The 23,996-nt window shown below is 41.6% G+C and overlaps 3 protein-coding genes across 3 annotated transcripts; 2 read left to right on the top strand and 1 right to left on the bottom strand.

Moving 5' to 3' along the window:
- Positions 1-3,241: 3,241 nt before the first annotated feature.
- On the top strand, positions 3,242-3,568 carry LOC102242566 (40S ribosomal protein S27-like). Its single transcript, XM_005867680.2, has one exon. The coding sequence runs from the start codon at positions 3,257-3,259 to the stop codon at positions 3,500-3,502; it is 246 nt and encodes an 81-aa protein (XP_005867742.1). The 5' UTR covers positions 3,242-3,256; the 3' UTR covers positions 3,503-3,568.
- Positions 3,569-13,640: 10,072 nt separating this feature from the next.
- Positions 13,641-15,163, bottom strand: LOC102260320 (RNA exonuclease 1 homolog). Its single transcript, XM_005867731.2, has one exon. The coding sequence runs from the start codon at positions 15,161-15,163 to the stop codon at positions 13,709-13,711; it is 1,455 nt and encodes a 484-aa protein (XP_005867793.1). The 3' UTR covers positions 13,641-13,708.
- A 679-nt stretch (positions 15,164-15,842) lies between these two features.
- On the top strand, positions 15,843-18,877 carry LOC106726307 (endogenous retrovirus group K member 6 Pol protein-like). The gene is made up of 2 exons (XM_014540656.1): positions 15,843-16,527; positions 16,704-18,877. The coding sequence occupies exons 1-2, from the start codon at positions 15,843-15,845 to the stop codon at positions 17,756-17,758; spliced, it is 1,740 nt and encodes a 579-aa protein (XP_014396142.1). The 3' UTR covers positions 17,759-18,877.
- The last annotated feature ends 5,119 nt before the right edge of the window (positions 18,878-23,996 follow it).

Raw genomic sequence — 23,996 nt, 5'->3', positions numbered from 1 at the left:
TTCCTTCTTTTTTACAGCAGCATAGTATTCCATTGTGTAGATGTACCACAGTTTTCTAATCCATTCATCTGCTGATGGGCACTTAGGCTATTTCCAAATCTTAGCTATGGTACGAATGTGCTCTCTTGGGGGTGGTTACACCTTCGAGGGCTATTACTTATAGCATTTCAAAGGTGTGTTAACATAAATGCACAAGAACAATGGACAGGGCTTGCTTAAAAACCTGTCACTAAAAAAGTCATAGGCTTTGAGCATGACTACCCAACATGACCTGCCCAGCTGGGAATTTTTGATCAGATCACCCTGTGAGCTTATTTTCCATAGAATCCCTTTTTGCTCACACAGCAATGATTCAAATGGGAATAGGCCCAGATCCAGGTGTGGGCCCTAATCGATGTACACAGTCAGCCTAATCTTATCCTCACCAGACACTGTGAGTGTTCATGGGTAGACATTAACGCAAGTCTAAATTGGTCCAATCAGCCCTAGTTGGTTTGGCTCAGTGGATAGAGCGTTGGCCTGCGGACTGAAGAGTCCCAGGTTCAATGCCAGTCAAGGGCACATGCTCGGGTTGCAGGCTTGAGCCCCAGTAGGGGGCATGCAGGAGGCAGCCAATCAATGATTCCCTCTCATCATTGATGTTTCTATCTCTTTCTCCCTTCCTATCTGAAATCAATTTTTTTAAAAGTATATTTAATAAATAAATAAATAAAAATAAATAAATTGATCCAATCATAAGGAAGGCCAGACCTTGTGTATGTTGGGAGAAGAAATGTCCTTTCCCTCTTACTCTGGCTGGTGTGATGGGTGGATGTGAGTCCTATAGTTACTGCCACTTTGCTACCATGACGGAAGACAGCCTGAGGATAAAGCTGACATAAGATGGAAGAGCTTAAACCCAGCTTGAAGCCCTACCCTTACTCTGGATTCAGTAAGTTCCCCAAGCCAATACATTTTCTTAGCTATTTAAGAAAGTTTGAATTTGACTTTTTATTACTTGCAGCCAAAGCTAAATTTTTCATGCATGGTTACAGAAGAAAAAGCTGTAGTTACATTATCTGACTTTTCTAAGGATATATTTCCAATGGAATGAACAGGTAACAACCTACTTGGTAAAATTTTAGAGGATCCTGAAGGGAACTTGACCACCCTCCAAAAATCCTTTCCTGGCTAGGTTACCTGAGAATACATTTTTTTTTTAGTTTTGAATTAAATCTTGTGCTCGATTTAAATAAACTTTTCCTGAAAAGAATACTTCATGACTCTAATCAGTAATCTCGCATAAATGAATTTGTTAGATGGGTTTTACTGTTGTTGTTGTTGTTGTTGTTGTTGTTTGTGGTTTTTTGTTAATCCTCACCTGAGAGTATATTTTTTAAAATATATTTTTAAAATGGATTTCAGAGAGGAAGGAAGAGGGAGAGAGAGATAGAAACATAAATGATAAGAGAGAATCATTGATCAGCTGCCTCCTGCACGCCCCACACAAAATGGAGCCCACAACCCAGGCATGTGTCCTGACTGGGAATCCAACCGTGACCTCCTGATTCATAGGTTGACACTCAACCACTGAACCACAACAGCCAGGCTGAGGATATTTTTCCACTGATTTTTTTTAGAGAGAGTAGAAGGGAGAAGGAGAGACAGAGAGAGAGAAACATTGATGTGAAAGAGACAGATCAATTGGTTGCCTCCCACATGGGCCCCTACCAGGGCCAGGGATCAAGCCTATATCTGAGGTATGTGCCCTTGACCAGAATCGAACACAGGACCCTTCAGTCTGAAGGCTGACGCTCTATCCACTGAGTCAAACTGGCTAGGGCTAGATGGTTTTTGATTGTGGGGTGTTGTTGTTTTTTAATAGTGGGAAGATTGGAAAAGGGATACTGAGAACCAGAGGAAGGAGGGAATCACAGAAGGAGCAAAGAGGAGCCTACATATAGAAGGCAAAGCTTTCTATTTTACAGTTTTATGGAGGGCTGAAATTCAGAGCAATTCAGGAAACCCATACTGAGCCTGTATGATCAGCCAAATCTATGTTTTTAACACTGAATCAGAATAAAATCAAACAATATGTATATAGGGATCAGGAAGTTTCCTAGCGGTAGAAGAGGCCAGCAGAGCCATAAATGTCTCTCTGAATTCTAGCCTAAGTGCTACTTTTCTAATTTGATAAGAAATGAAAAGGATACCTACCCAAAACTGTTTCTCCCATCCCTTGTGGCAGATGTCTGAAATTCACCTCACCATCAGTCTTCTTCTTTGGTCTGGGGTAACAAAATCACCTCAGAAGTGTATTAAAAATGCAGACCTCTATACAGAACCCCTAAGAGATTCCGTAACTTTAGGACAGTGGTCTGCAAACCGCAGCTCGCGAGCCACATGCGGCTCTTTGGTCCCTTGAGTGTGGCTCTTCCACAAAATACCACGTGCGGGCGCGCACGTACAGTGCGATTGAAACTTCGTGGCCCATGCGCAGAAGTCGGTTTTCGGCCTGGGCGAGTCTATTTTGAAGAAGTGGCATTAGAAGAAGTGGGGGTACGTTCGCTGAGGTCGACCCCTCAGATTGAGGACGTTTTTAGCAAAGGCCAGCTTAGGAATACCCTAATTAAGTTAATAACGATGTACCTACCTATATAGTTTAAGTTTAAAAAATTTGGCTCTCAAAAGAAATTTCAATCGTTGTACTGTTGATATTTGGCTCTGTTGACTAATGAGTTTGCCGACCACTGCTCTAGGATGGCACCCAGGGCTTGTTTTATTTTAACTTTTTATTACAAAAGTGTTTAAGCACATAACAAGAAGAGAAGATAGTATGTCAGTCACTCAGCTTAAACAATTATCAACATATGGCCAATCCCCTCTTCCTCATCCGTCAGTCTCAAGCATGTCTCCAGTTCCAGTACCCACTGGGCTTCAGCATGTCATCGGCTTCAGTTCCCGCTAGTGCTTTGTGTTTGTGTGTTCCTTTTTCTAGGACCTGAGGTGTTCCCCTTTCTTGCTTTCAAAATATTGAAATTGGCAGCATCTGCTTTTTTGTGGGGGTTTTTCCCAAAAATTTTAGGTTATCATCCAGCACTTTTATATTTTGGGAAAGGTAGAGAGTCTTTCTTTGTCAGCCTAGTTCACCATATTAATATAAATTTGATTAATTTTTTAACAATGTAAAAAAAAACACTGTTGAAAGGAACTCCTTTATGACAATGTAAAGAAGTAGCTGAGCCCTTTCCGGCGGTGACGACCTCCCCGCGACAACATGCCTCTAGCCAAGGATCTCCTCCACCCCTCTCCAGAAGAGGAGAAGAGGAAGCACAAGAAGAAGTGCCTGGTGCAGAGCCCCAATTCCTACTTCATGGATGTGAAGTGCCCAGGATACTATAAAATCACCACCGTCTTTAGCCATGCAGTTTTGTGCGTTGGTTGCTCTACTGTTTTCTGTCAGCCAACAGGAGGAAAAGCAAGGCTTACAGAAGGATGCTCCTTCAGAAGGAAGCAGCACTAAACGCACCTCAAATCAAGATGAGTGGGAAACAATCCCAATAAACACATTTTGGATTTAAAAAAAAAAGTAGTTGAAAAGAAATTCTATTTTGTTGTTCTTGTTGTTAATCCTCACCCAGAGGATATTTTTCCCATTGATTTTTAGAAAGAGTGGAAGGGAGTGAGGGAGAAGAGAGAGAAACATTGATGTAAGAGAGACACATCAGTTGGTTGCCTCCCTCATGTGCCCTGACCAGGCCAGAAGTCAAACCTGCCACCCACGTACATGCCCTTGACCTGTGCCCCTTGGGTGCGCAGATCCACGCTCTAACCACTGAGAAACACCAGACAGGACAGGAATTCTATTTTTGAAAAATGTAAAGAAGCTGTATAGTTGAATAGGGAGCCTGCCTCTGTAGATATGGTGGCAGCCATGTTAGCAGAGTTCCGGCTCCCTGATGCATTCTCTACACCAGGCACATGAACATAGCTTTGGCATGACCCCAAGTCTCCTTGAAGTACTTTGCCACAGGCCTAGAATTTAGGCTTTGGGCATATAAGAAATATTCCTTAAGTACATGTGTTTTTCAGAAAAACAACTTCAAAAAATGACAAATACTTGCATGGTAAAGCCAGGAAAATTACCACTTTCCTCTTCTGAGTCAAGGGAAATTCATGCCCTCTCCACCAATTCCCTTCCCCTCCCACAAGACATTTTATAGTCCCTTTTCCCCTTGCCACATAAACATAATAAGCTGCAAATTTAAAATTTTTTAAATGATTTATGTCTAAGTTCTACAAGAGTCTATCTAATATAAAAGTATTAATTGGGGATTATTAAATGACAAATACTGTTGCTTTAGAATGTATTATAAAATTCCTGCCCTGGCCAGTGTGGCTCAGTTGGTTGAGCAACATCCCATTCACCCGAAGGGTCATGGTTTGATTCCTGATCAAGGCACATACCCATGTTGCAGGTTCGATCCCTGGTCAACCAATTGATGTTTCTCTCTCATATCGATGTTTCTCTCTCTTTCTTTATTTTTTTTTCCTTTGTCTCTCTCTAAAATCAATTTTCTAAAAAATATATTAAAAAAAGATTCCTAACACTTTCTCTAACACTTCTACAATTTCAGGAAGACTCTTACCATTCTGTCATTCTTTTATTTAATGACAATAACAACCTTTTGTGAAGATCTTTAGTTTATGATAGTTACACCTATATACATCATTGCTAATAATTTCAAACTTCATACTAAAATCTAGGTTTTAGGATTTTTTAAAATATATTTTTATTGATTTAAGAGATGAAGGGAGACAGAGAGAGATAGAAACATCAATTATAACAGAGAATCATTGATCGGCTGCCTCTGGCATGTCCCATGCTGGGGATCAAGCCCACAATCCGGGCATGTGCCCTGACCAGGAATCAAACTGCAACCTCCTGCTTCATAAGTCAGCACTCAACCACTGAGCCATGTCAGCTGGGCTTTAGGATTATTTTTAATAAGAAATGTGTCCTGTGATTATATATTCATAATGTGTTATTTTATAAGGTAGATGGTGAGTAAATGGATGTTCATTGTGTTATTCTCTACTAGAGGTCCAATGCACAAAATTCATGCAAGAGTAGGCCTTCCTTCCCCGGCTGCTGGCACCAGTTTCCCTCTGGCACCTGGGACCCGGGCCTCCCTCGCAGCCTCAGCTTCTTCCAGAAGGTCGTCTGGAAGGACGTCTGGTCTAATTAGCATATTATGCTTTTATTATTATAGATGCCTTTCGGTATACTTAAAATTGCATAATAATTTTTAATTGAGTTCCACCATCATTTTGTGTCTTACTTTGGATATATACCTTTCAATCTCTTTTTATAGAATTAACACCTCACTCTTATGTGCCTCCACAACACCTAGTACACACTTTCTTACAGTACCTATAACAATTTCTTACATTTAAAATTTGACCATCTATCTCCACTAGTTTTAGCTCTTTGAAGACAAAAAGCATCTCTTTTTTTCCCCTAGTACCTAAAAAGTCAGTAAATGCTTACTGTATACCTGATAGAATGAATGAATGTATTCACAAATTTTAGAAATTACTGAGATGTTTCTCTTCTCAATGAAACAACAAACAATTAATATAACAAATTACTGAATTTCCTAATAATCATAGTCTTTCTTTGCTTGCAAGGGACAAAAAAAATTCTCTACAAAGAGAAAGCAAGCTTTTAAAGAAAATAATATCTACAGTAAAATCAATGATCTTTTTTAATCATTCTAACTTGTTAGTAATGTTTGTGACCCAGCCATTTTAGTAAAAGAAATATACTTAAGTCTCTATGCCAGTCACTCCTAAATGCTTGCTTTCCACCTTAGTAACAAAACCCAATTCTTTAATTAGAACAACTACAATTCCTGGCCTCCCTTGCACCCATGCATTCTGGCAAAAGAGAAGTGACAGAAATTTTCTTCAAAGAGAATGAATGGGCTCTTCTTTCTTCCCTCTTACTACCTGGAACATAGGTGTGATGGGTGAATCTAGCAAGCATCTTGGACCAGAGTACGAGAGCGCACCATAGGTATGGTAGAGTGATGACCTGGGAAGAGTTTAGGTCCCTGGTGACTGTAGAACTTCCAACCCACCTGAAATGCCAACTTCCAAACTTCTTTTATAGAGAATAAAACCTTGTATATTTAGTCTATCATTATTTATTATTTTTTGTTTTACTCACTGTAGTTGAACTTAATTCTAACCACTGCTCTTACCCTTTTTTAGGGTCATACTTCTTCTAAGCTCATTCATATGACTTTAGAATAGAGAATTAAAATATTTTCATAATAATGTAACCTTTAAAAGTGAAATTCTTTATTTGGCTCCATCATATATAAAAGAATAGATGATACAGGAAAGCTATAGGAGCATTTCAGTCACTATTTTATCTTAACCACTGGAGCCAAAAAATATGTGTTGGTTCAATCATCTTTTTACTGAAAGGAAAGTCTGAATATTCTATGTTCATTTATTTCAGGATGCTGCTGTAGTGATTGGTGAATGAACCTAATACAGGAATCGCAATTTTTTTATTTTATAAATGTGGGCCTGCAATGCTTATTTCCTTCTAAGACTTAAACCTACAAGTTCTGAAAGGCTTCTACTGACTGTACAGTAGACAGTCTGTGTGTTCATTACAATGAGCTAGTGTGATTTGTGAGATATAGTCAAAACATAACTGTTCTCAGAAATTAATTCAGAAGGGTGAGTTCTTCCCCCTGCCACAAAGATGTAAATTCCAGCAAGTTTCATGATTTTTCTGCTCACTTATTCTTACAACCACTTTCAATCATAAAGTTCAGCCTCAATCTGACATTTAGAAAGGAAAGCCTTGGAGAAAAGGCCTGTGGTCAGCTGCCTCTCCCTTTTCTGCTGACTTCCTCTTCCACTCAGTAACTGTTGTTTTTGGAGTCTCTGGTTGGAGTACAGGGAGGGAAGAGAGCAAAAGGGAGCAGGAAGGTCTTACTTGGCTGGTACTACAGTGAGAGAGATGATTGTACTTTCTGGGACTTGCAGATGTTTGAAGCTGGCTCTTTGTCTTGTGGGAACTTTTGTGAGTTCCTCTGAGGCTCACATGCCAATCAAGCTACAACTGGTCCAACAACTCCTGTGACATGGGCCAGGTATCCTATTCCTCAGGCCACCACTTCTCCCACAGCCTCAGATTTATTTGTTTGTTTGTTTGTTTATTTATTTATTTTTGGATATCCATGCCATACAGTTCTTTTCTCTTAGAGCTCAATTAAAATCTCAAGAAGTTCTCTTGGACAGAAGTCAAAAAGATCTTTGGACTGGCTCTTTCTCCCCTTTGTGACCCACATCTGGTCTGTGGGAGGCATGATACATCCTTTGTCCTAATAAACTCTGAGGGAGCTGACTGGTCCCAGTGCAACTGGGTATATCCTCTCTGATAACAAAGAGCCTGCCAGGCCCTCTAGACTTTCCTGGGTGGGGAGTCAGACATTAGCCCTTTATGCCCTTCCCATCAGAGTTCCCTGAACAATCCTGTAAGAATGCCCTCTCCCTTGGCCAGAGGTGAAGGGGCATGCACCCTCCCCTCCTTCACTCTAGTGAGTGGGGTATGGGATGCACAGCACAGCTTTCTCTAAAGGACACGCTTCACAAACATAGCCACACTTTCCACTTTCTGACCCTTGCAGTTTTTAAGAACCATCTAACTAGTGGATACTTGCCTGCAATTGCTGCTTGGTAGTATGATACTTCACTCTGAGAAATCGCACCTGTTGCATTGGAGTGCTTCTGTAGAAAATTTCTATACACTCTCCTTTACACCTGTGACAGCCTCAGGATGAAAATAGCTAAGGCTTTTTGAGACATGTTTAACCAAGAGAAAATAAGCATAGTTTTCCAGTATGTTATGCTTTAAAAACTAAAATCCTTATTAGAACAATAGGAATGCTAACTGATAATAATAAACACAAAGGAGCCACTTATCTAGAATTTTATTCAGATAAAATCGCACACTCTTTTTGTCTGGCATCTGAGCTACATTTTGGATTAATAACATTTTTCACAAACTGTCTAGCAAAACCAATATAAATTTTGATGAGCAGAGTTCAGGGAACTCAAACATAGGTAAGTGAACATATTTCCCCAAAGAAAATATGAAGCATATGGTCTGACATTTGATTTGGCAACAGGACAGAATATTTGAAATTGGGACTTTCCAGAAAAAGAGAGCATATGGTCACTCTAGGCATAAGGGTGTAGCTTGGGAGAAGCGTGTGAGGCGTGAGAGGAATGAGCCAAAGAAAGATGACTGAGTGCACTGAGATTAAGCGATTGTCTAATGTCATCAGCATTGACTGCAGAGCGTTAAAAATAGAGCTTAGATATAGAAGCCAACCAAGATCCCCTGAAGAGTTTCCTGCCCACTCTCCTCTCTCTGGTGTGACTGACACTAGCGCCTCCAGCAACAGCCCAGCAGGTAGGCTGCAGAAGTGGGTGATGATGGATTCTGAGGTAACAACAGACATGAGGGTCAGCAAGAAACAGCAAAGTAGTTGGGAAATAGGCAGCAAATACAGCTGCAGGGACACTGATTGGCTTCCTCCAAACTCCCAGCTAGAGACAAATCCCAGCATTGTAACTATTTTATTGAATAGCTTATATGTTCCTCAAATAGAAGAGAAAACCAAAAGACGTATTTTCCTTTTAAAAGGGAGATAATATGTTTAACCCAAAGAGAAAACTGATTAGAATAATTGCATTTTGGTACTATCTGCTTGACTTCCTCCTATAAAAAGTATAAATTACCAAACATCTATATTTAAAATAAGGAGTATAATATTAATATGGGACTTCATGGGATAAACAAAAATAAATTTTTAAAATCAGGGGATTTCTTGAGAAGGGAATAAGAGATTGAAAATTAGCTAGAAACCTATTCAGGGAGGTAGTAATTTGTAAAAAACAAATATCTAGGTGATGATGACAAAGCAAATAATGACAACTCTTAGAGAGGGTGATAATTATCTTCAGAATTTGAGTTTGCTTTTTGGCATTTTAAGGTAGAATTAAGTGGTTAATCTTATATATCCACAGTAAAGAAAATGGGCACATGATAGGAGTAGATAATTTTTTTAAGCACAAAGCTAAAAAACATATTTAACTGTTTAGCCTATGTTTATATCCATAAAACAATAAGAAACCTCTTTATCAAATTAATAAACAAAAGAAAATGGGCACATGATAGGAGTAGATAATTTTTTAAGTACAAAGCTAAAAAACATATTTAAATGTTTAGCCTATGTTTATATCCATAAAACAATAAGATATCTCTTTATCAAATTAATAAAGGTCAAAAACAATGATAATACTTAGTGTTGTTGACAGTGGAAGTATACAGTTTCATAGATGATTAGCAGAAAAATAAAAGGCATAACTTTTCTGGGAAGCAATTTAGCAAAATATAAGAAAAACCTCAAAAATGAGAAGAGTTTCTGCTGTAAAAATTCTACTTCTAATACTTACTTTTGGAAAATAATCATAAAAATGTCAAGGAGCTCTGGCTAGTGTTCTCAGTGGTTAGAGCATTGACCTATGAACCAGGAGGTCATGGTTCTATTCCTAGTCAGGGCATACGCCCAGGTTCTGGGCTTGATCCCATGGGCATGCAGGAGGCAGCCGATGGATGATTCTCATCCTTAACGTTTCTCTCTCTCTCCCTCTCCTATCCTCTCTCTGAAATAAATAAAAACATATTTAAAAGTCCACTGATGATGTGTTATGATTTACATTGTGAAAAACTGACTCATTTAATATTATATCTTCTATGCATATACATGGAAAGAAATTTATAATGCTAATAAAAAAACAACTTCTGAATTATTAGTTATAATGTGACCTCAAATTTTAAAAAATCCTATAGCTATAGATATGAATGCTTACAAAAAAAGAATGCAAAAATGTTAGCAGTGGGAGAATTATGGATACTTATTGCTATTTGTATTCTTTTATCTTCTATTTTTATTTAAAAAGATATACTATTTATGTAATAATATTTTAATAAATATTTTATGAACAGTGGTATCCTCACTGAAGGTTTTGTCTCCAAAGGGTAAAAAATCAAAGTGCAAGAGTATGAGGATGTCATGAAGGTTAGGCTGAATGACAGGCCCAGGTGTTCAGGAGAGATGTCTAATTATCAGGAGAAACAACAAAGAACTTCTATATGTGCTCCAAAGATGAATGGGGGGAGAGGGTGAGGTCCCATGTCCTTTTATTTATTTTTTTTACTTTAAAATTCTTTAACTGGAGAAATAAACATTCATAAATTTTAGGGAGGTGGGATGGGATGGAATGAGGAAATTCAAAGATTATCAACTTTACTTTTAAGTGATTTACGTTCTGACACTGTTATCTCATCATCGGGGGAAAATAGTTCATGGTACTCTCAACCATCAAAATTATCTCAGAATTTCAAAAATACCGTTAGAATGATCACTAGATGTTTTTACAGCATCTTTAAAAATTATTAAAAGATTTCACCAACATCAAATAGGGTCCATAATAACTCTATGAGCAGAATCAAACCAATATGATTCATAGGGTCATTGTCAAACCCAGGTTTCTAAACTGCTTACACACAAAGGTGTACATTTCAGCCAAGGTTCTTAGAAGCAGTGGCAATAGAGACCAACTCTTGCTGATTTAGGCAGAACCGTTTGATTAAAAGGATATTGGGTTACACTTACACAAAATTTTTAAGGGATATTGGGTGGCTCACAGAAATGCTGGGAGAGCTGAAAAATTAGGCTTAAACTTAAGTGACAGGGATAAAACACCCACAGAATGGACCTGATAAGAAAGTGGCTAGAGTAACCAACCATCCTTGTCTTCAGTTTCCAGACAGCTTTCCATGCTAAAACTGGGAAAATGCTGGCCAAATTGTGACAAGTTTGTCACCCTACATCTGATGCCATGGACATCAAGCTCTGGCCACTTTTGCATTGGAAACTATAGCTTGCAGTAACATCTACTGCCACTAGGAGACAGGGAGAAAGAAAGGCGGAAGGAGGGAGAGACAGACTATTTCTTGTATCCAGCCAGGAGTCAAAGGTCCAGCATAAATGTCTGAATGGAAAGTCCAGGTTACATGCCTGTACCCTAGCTGCAAGGGAAGCAGAGAAGGTATTGGACATCTTCCACTTCCATTAGGGAAAAACCTTTGCTTACCATCAAGATTTTTAAAGTGAGGAATTCTCTAAATACAGGAAAGCCATTCAGGTGGCCAAAATAATAACCAATTTCCACTACAGTATCCAAATTATTTTTAATTGTCTAATATTATTTATTTAGGAAAACTAAGTCCACCATTTGTCTGACGTATAGTGGTTTCTTTGATTTAAAATTAAGTTTTGAAAGTCAGATTAACAGATGGTTACTATAATATTATCTTTATTATTTGACCATACAATAGTTTATGACTATTATAAACTTTAAAACTGAATGATGAGCATAATCCTATACTTTGTAAAAAACTTAATCCTTCTAACTTTTGTTCATCATACAGCATTGTTCCATTTCTATTATTTACACACACACACAAATTTCTTTTTTGTTTTCAATGTTTCTAGAGAAGACAAGTAGTTATACACAGGTTACAATGTATGCCAAGAAGAAATGGATTTTAATGGAAACCTTTTATCTAGGACAAACCTTAAGAACAGTAATGGACAATGTGTTCTGCACAACTCTTTAGCATTCCTTCTTTCTTACATTCATTGTGGTCAAGTGATTTGATCAAAGGATTTTAAGTCAATGCTTGTGTATTTTTCTTACCTGTTCATTTCTTTTACAGAATGACCTGGAACAAACCCATTAAGATTTTTTGTTTTGTATTCATATACTGAACTATAAAATGGGAATGCCTGTAATTAATCAAAGATATGGTTTCTACTTGTAGATGGTAAAGAACAAAACAATGGAGTAAGAATTCTGGTCCTGACTGGCCATGGTGGCTCAGTGGTTGAGTGCCGACCTAAGAACCAGGAGGTCAAAGTTTGATTCCCAGTCAGGGCACACGCTGGGGTTTCGGGCTCGATCCCCAGTGTGGGGTATGCAGGAGAAAGCCAATCTATGATTCTCTCTCATCATTGATGTTTCTCTCTCTCTCTCTCTCTCTCTCTCTCTACCTTCTTCTCTAAAATCAATAAAAATACATTTTAAAAAAAGAAAAAGAATTCTGGTCCTTTCATGATATAATGAGGTCTTGGTCATATTGCTTAAATTCTCATGTCTCAGTCTCCTCAATCCATAAATGATAATAATACCTGCATTATCTATCTATCTATCTATCTATCTATCTATCTATCTATCTATCTATCTATCTAAAAAGCCCTAAGCGACTGGTCGACCATTCAACCGTTTGACCAGTTGCTATGAAGCACACTGACCACCAGGGGGCAGACGCTCAATGCAGGAGCTGCCCCCCCGGTGGTCAGTGCACCCACAGGGAGAGCACCACTCAGCTGTCCGATGGGCACCAGATGCCGGGCTCACAGCTGGCAAGCACAGCAGTGGTGCAAGCCTCTCCCGCCTCTGCAGCAGCACTACCGAGCAGTGGCGGCAGCAGGCACAATGGGGCCGGGATGAGCGAGAGCGGTGCAGCGCCAGGCCCTGGCTTGGGCTCCTCCCTGGACGCCTGCCACTTCACGGACTACTACATCCCTCGGGGGTCTGGGATTATGAGAGGGCACAGGCCAGGCTGAGGGATCCCACCAGTGCACTAATTCGTGCACCGGGCTTCTAGTATGTATATATGTGTGTGTGTGTGTGTGTGTGTGTATAAAAGCCCAGCAACCAAACGGTGAAATGACCAGAACGACCGGTCGACCAGTCGCTATGACATGAACTGACCACCAGGGGGCAGATGCTCAACACAGGAGCTTCCCTCTGATGATCAATGCACTCCCACAGTGGGAGCACCGTTTGGCTGACCGGGATGAGCGGCTGCCCAGGGTGAGGCCGAGTCTCTGCACCTATCAAATACCTGAGACAATCCAGACTCTGGCCTGTCCCCACCAGCTGATGCAGGCCCTCTAAGGTGTGTTCTAGAAAGAGCGCAGGGAGCTTGCATAGGCAGATGGCAAGAGGGGACATGACCCCCGAGGAGGCTGTCCTGATGGCTGAGGATCCTGGAGCATGGCTGCCCTGAACATCCCCGATGGTGTCACCGACCTGGCATCACACATCAAGGACATTCACTGAGTGGCTTTGGGGTGTAAAGCTCTCCACCAGGTTCCTCCAGGACACAGAACATGCCTTTACCCAAGACAATACCCTGAAATATCAGCTCAGACTAATTTCCTCATTCAGCAATCGCTCAGAGGGCAGGTCCATAGCCACTCAGCTGACTGGAATGAGCAGTGCTCCCACAGCAGGCCAGGCCGCCAGGCTGAGGGACCCCCACAGGTGCATGAATCCGTGCCCCAGGCCTCTAGTGTGTGTGTGTGTGTGTGTGTGTGTGTGTGTGTGTGTGTGTATGGGAGCATTTTTAAAAGTATGGAACAGCAAATACAAAGTGTTATTTATTTATTTTTACTATAGTTTACTGAACCATTCCTTTATTGTTAGACATGTGGGGCAAGAGATATATGTGATCACAAAGCTCTTTCCAAAGTCATAGTCCTGTCCACAAAATGCTGGGCTGCGGTCAGCGCTCAGTCTTGGCGTCTTGTCCCATCTTCCAGATGACCAGGTGCATGCAGGCGCTGGCGTCCTCGCTGGAGTTGTGGCCATCCATCCGGTTCTGGATGACGTGTCTGAGGTAGTGAGCCGTGAGGTTGCGAAGGGAGCGCTTGTAGGGGAGGCCGCGGCGGTGCGGGAAGAGCACAGATGTGTCCAGCACGGTGCCGTGGATGAGCTTCAAGGCCAGCAGGTCGCTCTGCAGGCTGTGTCCGATGAGGATGGTGTGGGCATTGAAGAGCGTCAGCAAGGCGGCCTGGACGTCGCGGATGGAGGTGCTGGTGTGGGCCAGGTGAGCCGCGGTGACTCCGGAAAACCTGGTGTTGTAGTCGACGATGTCGCGGTCCGGCCTGACGAAGGTGTCGTACACCAGCCGCAGGGCGCTGTCCACCACGCTGACGCGGGTCAGCTCCAGGCCAGAGGTGGTGTAGCACATCTCACAGTCCAGGGCGTAGATGCCGGGGTGAGCCCCTGGGGGCAGCTCTTTGTCCAAGGTCTGCACGAAGCCCTGCAGGTCCTGCTGGCGGCCGTCCTGCACGTGCTGCTGGGCCACCTGGCAGCCAGGGGAGCCGATGGGGGCCGAGCAGCACGTGTACTGAATCTCCCAGCCCCCAGCCACTGGAGTGGGGCGCAGCCGCCCCCAGTGGTAGTGACATTCTTCCTGGTGCACACAGTGGCCCCTTCGGGCCACGAGGTACTGGTTGCCACAGCGGCAGCACAGCCTGCAAGAGGCATCTTGGGGCGGCTTCTCTTGGGTGGTGAAGAGGACAGCGCCCCCGGGCCGCTTGGGGTGCACGAAGGGGTAGCCATTCTCCTTGAGCTGGGCCTGGGTTAGCAGGTGCTCCTTGAGGCGCTGGTACAGGGTGGCCCCTGGCAAAGGATCCTCTTCAGGGGGGCTGTTCGGGCGCTGGAGTGAGAAGCTGGTCTGGGCGGCCAACTTGCTCCCCAGCACCACCTCCTGGGACACAGCCCCTCTGTCACGGGTCTTGTGGAGACCAGCTTCAGGGCCGGGTTCCAGGCCCTGCATCTTGTGGAAGGTGTTTGCGGCCACGTCCTGGTCCATCCTCTTGCTGGGGCTCTGGTGGTAGGCCGCCTTCTCCTCCTTCAGCTCCTTCTCTGTGACATCCTGGGTGGAGGAGCAGAACTTGAGACCCTCATCCATAAAGAGGCTGAGATGGCGTTGACGGGTGATGGCGGGCACTTTGCCCCCACACTCTTTTGGAGGAACAGGCTTCTGAGAACTTTGCTCAGGTGGGCCGCGGGTTATGAGTTTGGGAGGCACAGTGCTGGTGGCCGTGGACACCTGGCCTGATGGGGTGCGGGCCTCTGGGAGCTGGCTGCCCAACCCCTGGGCCTTGGGAGGAGGGCTGCTGCTGCTGCTGGCCAGGAAGCGCCTCTTGGCACCTGCAGCCAGGCAGGGCATGGTGTCTCAGGCAATCCTCCTCTTGTCTCTGGCAGCTGAGAGGTGGATGGAAGGGGACTTCGGGGCCGGATCCTGGGCAGCCTGGGGCAGGCTGGCTGACTCCATGGGAGGCTTGTCTGCTCCCTGCAGCAGGTCACACAGTTCCTGGGTGGTGGGTAGCCGGGTGCGGGGGGCCAGGCCTCTCCTCACGGACTCTGGCTGGATGATGAGATATATGGGGCTCCAGGTGTATATGGGGGGCACTGGGAGCAGGCCGCCAGGGCCAATAGGTTGATGGCAGGGCCACTGGCAGGAAGGCCGGTGCACCAGGGTTGGGGCAGGGCAGGAGGCACCCAGCTCGGCCTCCTGAGCTTGCAGATGGCCAGGAGGAAACCAGCTCGGTGCCGTGACTCTCAGGAGAGCTGGAGCTCGCGCTGCTTCACTTCTCCCAGGTGGCGACATGGTCCTTGCTCTCCTGGGCTCTGGTGTCTAATGGCCTAGGCTGGGTGCCCTCAGCCCTTATATAAGCGGAAAGCCTGTCTCCAAGCAGATTAACTTGCTCAGCCAATGAATCCTATTTGATCTCATCTTCTCTAGATTGGTTTTCAGAACTCAGATGCACACATTGATCCCACCCTACTTAATCCGATATTCTCTGGACTTTAGAAAGAAATTTTCAGATCTATATCTTATTCATTATATGGATGATATTTTACTAGCTCATAAAGATCGGGCTACTTTACAGGAAATTCTTACTCAGACCGTCCTTGCTTTAGAAGAACATGGTCTAAAAATAGCCCCAGAAAAGATTCAGACTGAACCTTCTTTTTCCTACTTAGGCAGAATATTACATACCTCTACTATCACCCATCAGCCTTTACAATTAAGAAAAGATCATTTAAACACATTAAATGATTATCAGAAACTATTAGGTGATATCAACTGGGTCAGGTCATATCTAAAAATAACCACTCTTGACTTAAAACCTCTATTTGACATTTTAAAGGGAGATTCTAACCCTAAGTCTCCCCGACAATTAACTGTAGAAGGAGAAAAGGCTATAGCAAAAATAGAACAGGCCATCAATAAACAGCAACTACAGTATCTAGATTATTCCAAATCTTGGGCCTTAATTATTCTAGCCACTAAATATACTCCTACAGGATGTTTATGGCAGGAAGGACCATTAGAATGGATACATTTACCTGTCACTCCTAGGAAGATTGTACCATCCTATCCTTCCCTAGTGGCCACTCTCATTATCAAAGGTAGACGACGCAGTATCGAACTCTTTGGAAGAGAAGTTACTGAGATAATAATACCTTATAAAAGAGAACAATTAGACACACTATTACAATTTGAAGAAGAGTGGCAAATAGCTATAGGTAACTTCCCAGGACAAATTTTACATCATTTGCCAAGATCACCTATATTGCAATTTCTCTCCCTACATCCGTTTATATTTCCTATTAAATGTTCAAAAGAGCCATTATCACCTCCTGCCTCCTTAGTATTCACAGATGGCTCCTCTAATGGTAAGGCAGTAACAATCATTGACTCAATACCCATGTTCAACAAACCCTAGAGACGTCAGCTCAGAGAACAGAGCTTTTGGCAGTCATTTATGCTTTTGAACAATTGCAACAGGTTCCCTTTAACTTGTACACTGACTCTCAATATATAGTTAAATTATTTCCTCATATTGAGACCGCCTCTCTCCCACAAGGAAGAACAGCCATTTTCTCTTTGTTAACTCAGCTACAAACTTACATTCATAAACGAGAAAAGGCTTTCTATATTGGACATATTAGAGCTCATTCCTGCCTACCAGGACCCTTAAGCGAAGGAAATTATCAGGCGGATCTACTAACTCGCCCAGTAGTTTGTACAGCTCTAGAAGAAGCCCGGCGGTCTCATGCCATTCACCATCAAAATGCTTCTGCTCTCCGTCTATATTATCGCATATCTAGAGAAGCTGCTCGAAGTATTGTGCGTGACTGCGGCCATTGTCCTACTCATTTTCCTAGCCCTGCTACTGGAGTTAATCCAAGAGGACTTAGACCCTGTGACTTATGGCAGATGGATATTACTCATGTCCCATCTTTTGGCAAACTTTGCTATGTGCATGTTTGTATTGATACCTTTTCTCATGTTATCCTTGCTTCTGCACGTACAGGAGAAGCCTTTAAAGATGTAAGTCAACATTTATTCCAATGTTTTTCCTACCTAGGAATACCAAGGGCACTTAAAACAGACAATGGGCCTGCCTATACCTCTAGAGCTTTTAAAAACTTATGCTCTACATTCGGCATCGCACATACTACAGGAATACCTTACAATCCTCAAGGCCAAGCAATAGTAGAAAGGGCTCACCAAACTTTAAAAACACAAATTAAAAAATTACAAGAAAATGAGTTTAAATATTCCTCTCCTCATCATGTTCTACAACATACTCTATTTGTAATTAATATACTAAATGTAGATTCTGAGGAAAATTCCCCGATGTACAGACATTGGAATCCTGATCTAACCAAACCTAAAGCCCTCGTCAAAAAAAAAAATCCAAAGTGTTATTGTTGTATTACATCTTTCAGCATTTACTATTTGAAAATGTAGAGTGCTTCTTTTATCTAGAAAATGTCTCTGAAAATCAATTTAAAATTATTGAAGCTGATAGGTAAGTCCTTTTAAGTTTTTAGTTATTTTATGTATGACAGATTTTTAAGTGGTAATTATTAATGCAGTTTTCTTACACTTACTGTTTCCTAGACTCCATTTCTTTCAAAAGTTTTCTGAATTATATATATAGTTGCTGAAGTCCTGCGGGTGCTCTTCTGAGTATTGTTGTTTTTTAAACCTAAGCTGTCCAAGATAAGATTCCATACAGAAGACAACCATTAATACAGCAAATAGAAAGTATTACAATTGTTCTACTTAAAATAATTGCCCCCTATTGGAGGTATAGAATATAAACTCCATTTATAATGGGAGGGGACAAATGAAGAAGAGGAGAATCTGTTGAAAGATATTTGTTTGGCAAATATACCATATCTACTTTGTGAAATTACCAAGTGCCTAAGGACTAGAAAAGTACGCACATACCCCTATGAAGAGGCTTCTTTGTTTTCTCCATCTCTGGCCCTTTAAATAGTGTCTGGATAATCTCATATTCACTCCCTGGAACTGTGAATTTGTAAAGAGTGCTGATGTAGGACAGTCATGTGATTGATCGAAACACCAGGAATACAAGCACGCAGGCAAGATGCTTATTCTGGCAGCTTCATAATTTGGGCTCCTCAGTGGGGAAATATCTCAAGCCCTCTCCTTTACAAAAGTTCTCTCTATATCTCAACCTTAACTCCTTTCTATTTTTAATCCCCTTTCAACACAGTGAAGGCTGAATTGACACACCAGTTTTTGTATTTTAGCCATCAACACTTGAGTTGAAGACAAACTACACTGCCTGTTAAACTCAAGTGGGATAAAACCCTTCTGACTCTTTTCTCACACCTACTCTGAGTGTCTTTATCACAAAAGTTGGGTGTAGGGCAAACGATCTGATTTAGAAGAGGTGGTGCTGTCTGTTTCTCTGGGTGACTTTGGGCAATCTCTCAAGTTCTTTTCCTAGAGAATGTAATGTCGATAATAAAGAACTATGTTATCTGTCTTACCCACAATAAGTATTCCAAAAAAATTTTGTTGCACAGCCAGTGTGGCTCAGTGGTTGAGTGTCAACCCATGAACCAGGAGGTCACAATTCGTTTCCAATTAAGGCCACATGCCTGGGTTGTGAGCTCGATCCGAGGGGTAGGGAGCGGTGGGTGGGAGGGGCGGGGGGACATGCAGGAGGCAGCAGATCAATGATTCTCTCATCATTGATGTTTCTATCTCTCGCTCCCTCTCCCTTCTTCAGGGGCGGGGGGGACATGCAGGAGGCAGCAGATCAATGATTCTCTCATCATTGATGTTGCTATCTCTCTCTCCCTCTCCCTTCTTCTCTCTGAAATCAATAAAAATATTTTTAAAAATTTGTTGTTTGCTGACTTCTTTTTTTAAAATATATTTTATTGATTCTTTACAGAGAGGAGGGGAGAGGGATAGAGAGTTAGAAACGTGGATGAGAAAGAACCATCGATCAGCTGCCTCCTGCACACTCCCGACTGGGGATGTGCCCGCAACCAAGGTATATGCCCTTGACCAGAATTGAACCTGGGACCCTTCAGTCCACAGGCCAACACTCTATCCACTGAGCCAAACTGGTTAGGGCTGACTTCTTGATTGAGAGGCAGAGCTTAGATTCATAGATGGAGTTGTTCTCTTTTTTTCTTCATCTTCTCTCTTACTTACTGCTTAGTTGTTTGATTTTTGCTCTACTCTCTAAAAGAATTCCTCAACTGGATTTTCCAACTCTTCTGTTGAGTTTTTCATTCATGCTACCATAGCTTTAATTCCAAAGAATGATTTTTGCTATTTGAATACTATTCTTCTGTAGTGTCTTATTTCATGAATGTAATATCTTCTCCTTTTTAGTTTTTTTTCTCTTTGCCTAATTGCTATTTCCTCAAACTTTCTTTCTTGCACTTACTCATTTTTTAAAATATACTTTTTTATTGATTTCAGAATGAAGGGAGAGGGAGAGGGAGATAGAAACATCAATGCTGAGAGAATTATCAGCTCCTCCTACGTGTCCCCCATTGGGCTCCTCCTGCATGTCCCCCACTGGGGATTTCTCCAATTTTCCTCAAATTTCCTTTCTTGAATTTTGGTTTTTCTCTTTCTTTCATAGGATTTTTTCAACTTTCTGATACTTAATTATTTGGTTGCTCATATTTCAGAGTAGGACACTAAAAGCTGATCTAAAGATTTGAGCATATGTCAACTCTGAGTTTTAGTGTGAAATGATATGGTTGGGTCATTTGTAGAGGAAATCCTGAATTGGTATCTTTTGCTTTCTTTGTGGACTGGTCCAAACCCCAGAGAAGGATCTTCCAATCTCCTGCCTAGAGGGTCTAGGTCTGACTGTCAGTGTCTTGGAGTCAACTGGAAGCATCCTATATGATATGAATTTCCCATGCAATATAGCTTCAGCCAAAATAACTATCTCACATCACATCACCCAGCAGCAATTAGTGCTGATCTTAGAGAACAGTGACATGGCCACTAAAAACTCAGTTACGCCCTGGCTAGTGTGTTCAGTGGTTAGAGCACCGGTCTGTGCACCAAAGAGTCAAGAGTTCAATTCCTGGTCAAGGGCACGTACCTGGGTGGCAGGTTCTATCCCCAACAGGGTGCATGTGGGAGGCAACCAATCAATGTGTTTCTCTCACATTGATGTTTCTTTCTCTCTCTTTCTCTCTCTCTCTTTCACACTGCGCCTCCTCTGAGCCTCGGTGTGCTGTTATTTTTCCTTCTAGTTGAAGAGTCTCTCCTCAGCCAGCCTTCCTGTGGTTCTGGGTGATGTCCGTTCCGTCTTTTAGTTGTATTTTTGAAGTGGTTGTTTGCGGCAGCAGTCTGCGGTGTTTACCTATGCCGCCATCTTGGTCTCTCTCCCGATGTTTCTCTTTCATCGATGTTTCTAACTCTCTATCCCCTTCCCTTCCTCTCTGTGAAAAATCAATAAAACATATTTTTAAAAAATATCCTTGGGTAAGAATAATTTTAAAAATTACAAGCCTGGCTGGTGTTGCCCAGTGGTTGAGTGTTGACCCATTCACTAAGAGGTCACTGGTTCAATTCCCAGTCAATTCCCAGGGTACATGACCAAATTTCGGACTGGATCGATGTTGACTTTCCCATTGATGTTTCTTTCTCTCCTTCCCTCTCCCTTCCTCTCTCTCTAAAAATCAATTTTAAAAACATAAAAAAATAATAATTAATAAATAAAAACTCAGTTACATTGCCAGCTTCTGGGACCATGCAGTATTGGGGTGTGAAGTTGGGGTGTGGTCCTCCAGGGTGAGGTAAATGCTCTAAGCCTTTGACTAATATAAGGAAATACGTTCTCTTCTCAGGGAACAAAGGAGTGGAAATGAGGGTTATGCCTCCCACAGTTTGACCAAATGGTCCTTGCGCAAAGTATTTATTTATCCATCAGGGACATAGAACTTTGTGGCGTAGACAAGTAGAAATGTCTTTCATTCCGAAAATAAAGGATGACGATTTAGGGGAGAAGATAGGATTACAGACAGCAGTTTGAGGGTCATCAGATATCAGATGTAAAGGTATAAGAGTAGATTAATCCTCTGAAGGAGAGTGCAGACTGAGCAGCAGCCAAAGACTCTGTCCTGGGACATCCCACAGTCAGAGGCTGGAAGAATGCCACGGTAGATTGTCACATGAACACTACTAGAATAAAGCAGAGTACATGGAAAATAATTCACCAAACATGTATTGAGTGACCTCTGATATGGTCACTGAGCTAGATACTGACAGCATATATTTTTTCATTGATGTAGTATATAGGGTGGGATAAAAGTAGGTCTACAGTTGTTTGTATGAAAAATAATACAATAATTAATACATAACAATACAAGAATAAACTCACAACTGTAAACCTACTTTTGCTCCACCCTGTACTTAACAATAAAGAATGTGTTCAAAGAATCACTACAAAATCCAAGACCACTTGCTATCCTGAGACCATTCAATAATGTTTTAGAAGAAATTAATTGTAATACTATAGCATATTCAGTAGAGGGCACTAGGTGATCAAGATAGTTTTGAACTTCAAGTTATCAAAATAGTTAATAGGAGCATCTTTCAGAACTACATAGTCATGATTTTAAAAAACATATCAAGTGTTCCAAAAATGGAACAAGCCTTAAATCAAAAGATAAAAAGGTTTGATATATTAATATTGGGGAGATCACTAGGTTCAATATTCTAGATATTTGCACAATTATAGATTTTTTGTGCGATTCTATTTATAAAATAATTTCCATTACTTATTTGCAATTCTCTATTAGGAAATGCACTTATGAAAGAGATGGTTTAGAGCAGTGGTTCTCAACCTTCCTAATGTCGCAACCCTTTAATACGGTTCCTTATGTTGTGGTGACCCCCAATTTCATTGTTACAAATTGAACATAATTAAAGCATAGTGATTAATCACAAAAACAATATGTAATTATATATGTGTTTTCCGATGGTCTTATGCGACCCCTGTGAAAGGGTCGTTCGACCCCCAAAGGGGTCGTGACCCACAGGTTGAGAACCGCTGGTTTAGAGTATTAGAATAAGCCTTGGGTCAAAAGGCAAAGGGCTAGAATTTGAGATCACTTCCCCCTGCCTACTCCTACCCATTGTCTTTTGCTAATCATATGGCCTGGTGGCAAATTACTTAATCTCCATTTCCATACCTCTAAAATAGTATAATTTCTCCTTCTCCTCTATTTATGAATGTGAAAATGTGTTGCAAAGTGTTGTAAATATGTAGGGTATATTAAAGTACTGTATAAAAAGTCAAGCTGTTAGAAAAAGTAGCACTGTTTAAGCACTGTTAGTTTTCCCCAAAGCTGAGATGGCATCCCAGGTCCAGGGCCTCATCTCTGAAGATTGTAGGGTTGCTATTAATCACGTGGCATCTTATGAGCTGTGTATCAGTGATGCTTCTTTATCTACGGCCTGTTATTACAATGAAGACACCTCTTTTTGCAAAGGGAACATGTCAAACAGTTCCTAAGACCTCTAAGAAAACGTGGGGGTAAAACCTGCCTTCCAGGGATTAACAGGCCTGATATAAATAACTGGGGAGCTGGCATACAAGCTCTAGAGTCTGCTCTGGAGTTTGGAGAACAAGTTAAACAAGCTCCTGTTAGACCTGAAGACCGTGGCTTCTGCCAACAGTGAAACCAATCTCTCACGCTTCCCGGAAAAGTAGCTGGATAAACAGAAGAGGAACACAGGCTGACTGGAGCACCAGCTTGTATATCATAGGGGATTAGAAAGGCAGGCCCAGCAGAAGACACATTTTAAAAGCCTGCGGAAGCGTCAGGTAAAGAGACCTAACATCTGAAGGCAACAAAGCAAGTCCACCCGTTGTAGTAGGTCCCAAATCAGCTACTTAAAAATCTCAATGTTCTCCATTTGACAGAAGACTGCTTTCCTTCATTGTTGTGTGTACAAATAAAGGTTTTTGCATTTTTTAAATAAATCTGGTCTTTGCATTACAAATCCTGAAACTTAGCACAATGAGTTCTTTTAACTCTTTCAATGAAAAAGCTCTTATCAAGCAGTTTAATTAATTCACCAAATAGTAGGTAAACACCCAAGAGTATAGAAGTAAAATTTGGGAGATGTTGCTCCTCCTCAAAATGCTTAGCAGTGTGGAAGGTGTGAGAAGGGAGAGAAGGGTTAAGGATGGTTCCTGGTTTCTGCCTTAGAGTACCTGGGTGGATGGTGGTACCATTTTTGAAATAAAAGATACAACGGAGGAATAGAATTTGAGAGAAAATAAAGAATGCAAATTTGATGTGAGACATGATAAAATAAAGTGCCTATGGGACATCCAGGCAGAGAAGGCAGGTGGCAACTAAGTATAGAGAACAAGAGTTCATAAGAGAGATTTGCCCTGGAAAAAAAGAGAATTGGGAATGTAACAATAAAAATAAGATGATTAGGGGCAGGGGAACAAGAGAATCCTTTCCCAGGGCCAGACTTGCTTTGCTAAACCCACTTAGAGAGGCTAGGCTTCAAAACTCTATGGGAAGATTGACAATTATAAGTTAGAGAAGTTACTCTAAATTACTCTAAGAGGAGGGTATATGAAGGGTTAGAAGAGAATGAGAGACCCTGTAGCTGGTAGTATTTTGGGAAGGGTTCAAAAATGTTCCATTAGGAATTTAAAATTATTTAT

The sequence above is a fragment of the Myotis brandtii genome, unplaced genomic scaffold (genome assembly GCF_000412655.1).
Source record: "Myotis brandtii unplaced genomic scaffold, ASM41265v1 scaffold250, whole genome shotgun sequence".
Classification (NCBI taxonomy): domain Eukaryota; kingdom Metazoa; phylum Chordata; class Mammalia; order Chiroptera; family Vespertilionidae; genus Myotis; species Myotis brandtii.
This window is presented reverse-complemented; position numbering and strand designations above follow the sequence as displayed.

Coding starts and splice junctions, on each gene's coding strand:
- LOC102242566 (XM_005867680.2), top strand. CDS start 3,257: ATGCCTCTAGCCAAGGATCTCCTCCACCCCTCTCCAGAAGAGGAGAAG.
- LOC102260320 (XM_005867731.2), bottom strand. CDS start 15,163: ATGCCCTGCCTGGCTGCAGGTGCCAAGAGGCGCTTCCTGGCCAGCAGC.
- LOC106726307 (XM_014540656.1), top strand. CDS start 15,843: ATGGATGATATTTTACTAGCTCATAAAGATCGGGCTACTTTACAGGAA. Junction 16,528..16,703: donor AGAGTGGCAAATAGCTATAG/GTAACTTCCCAG, acceptor ATCATTGACTCA/ATACCCATGTTCAACAAACC.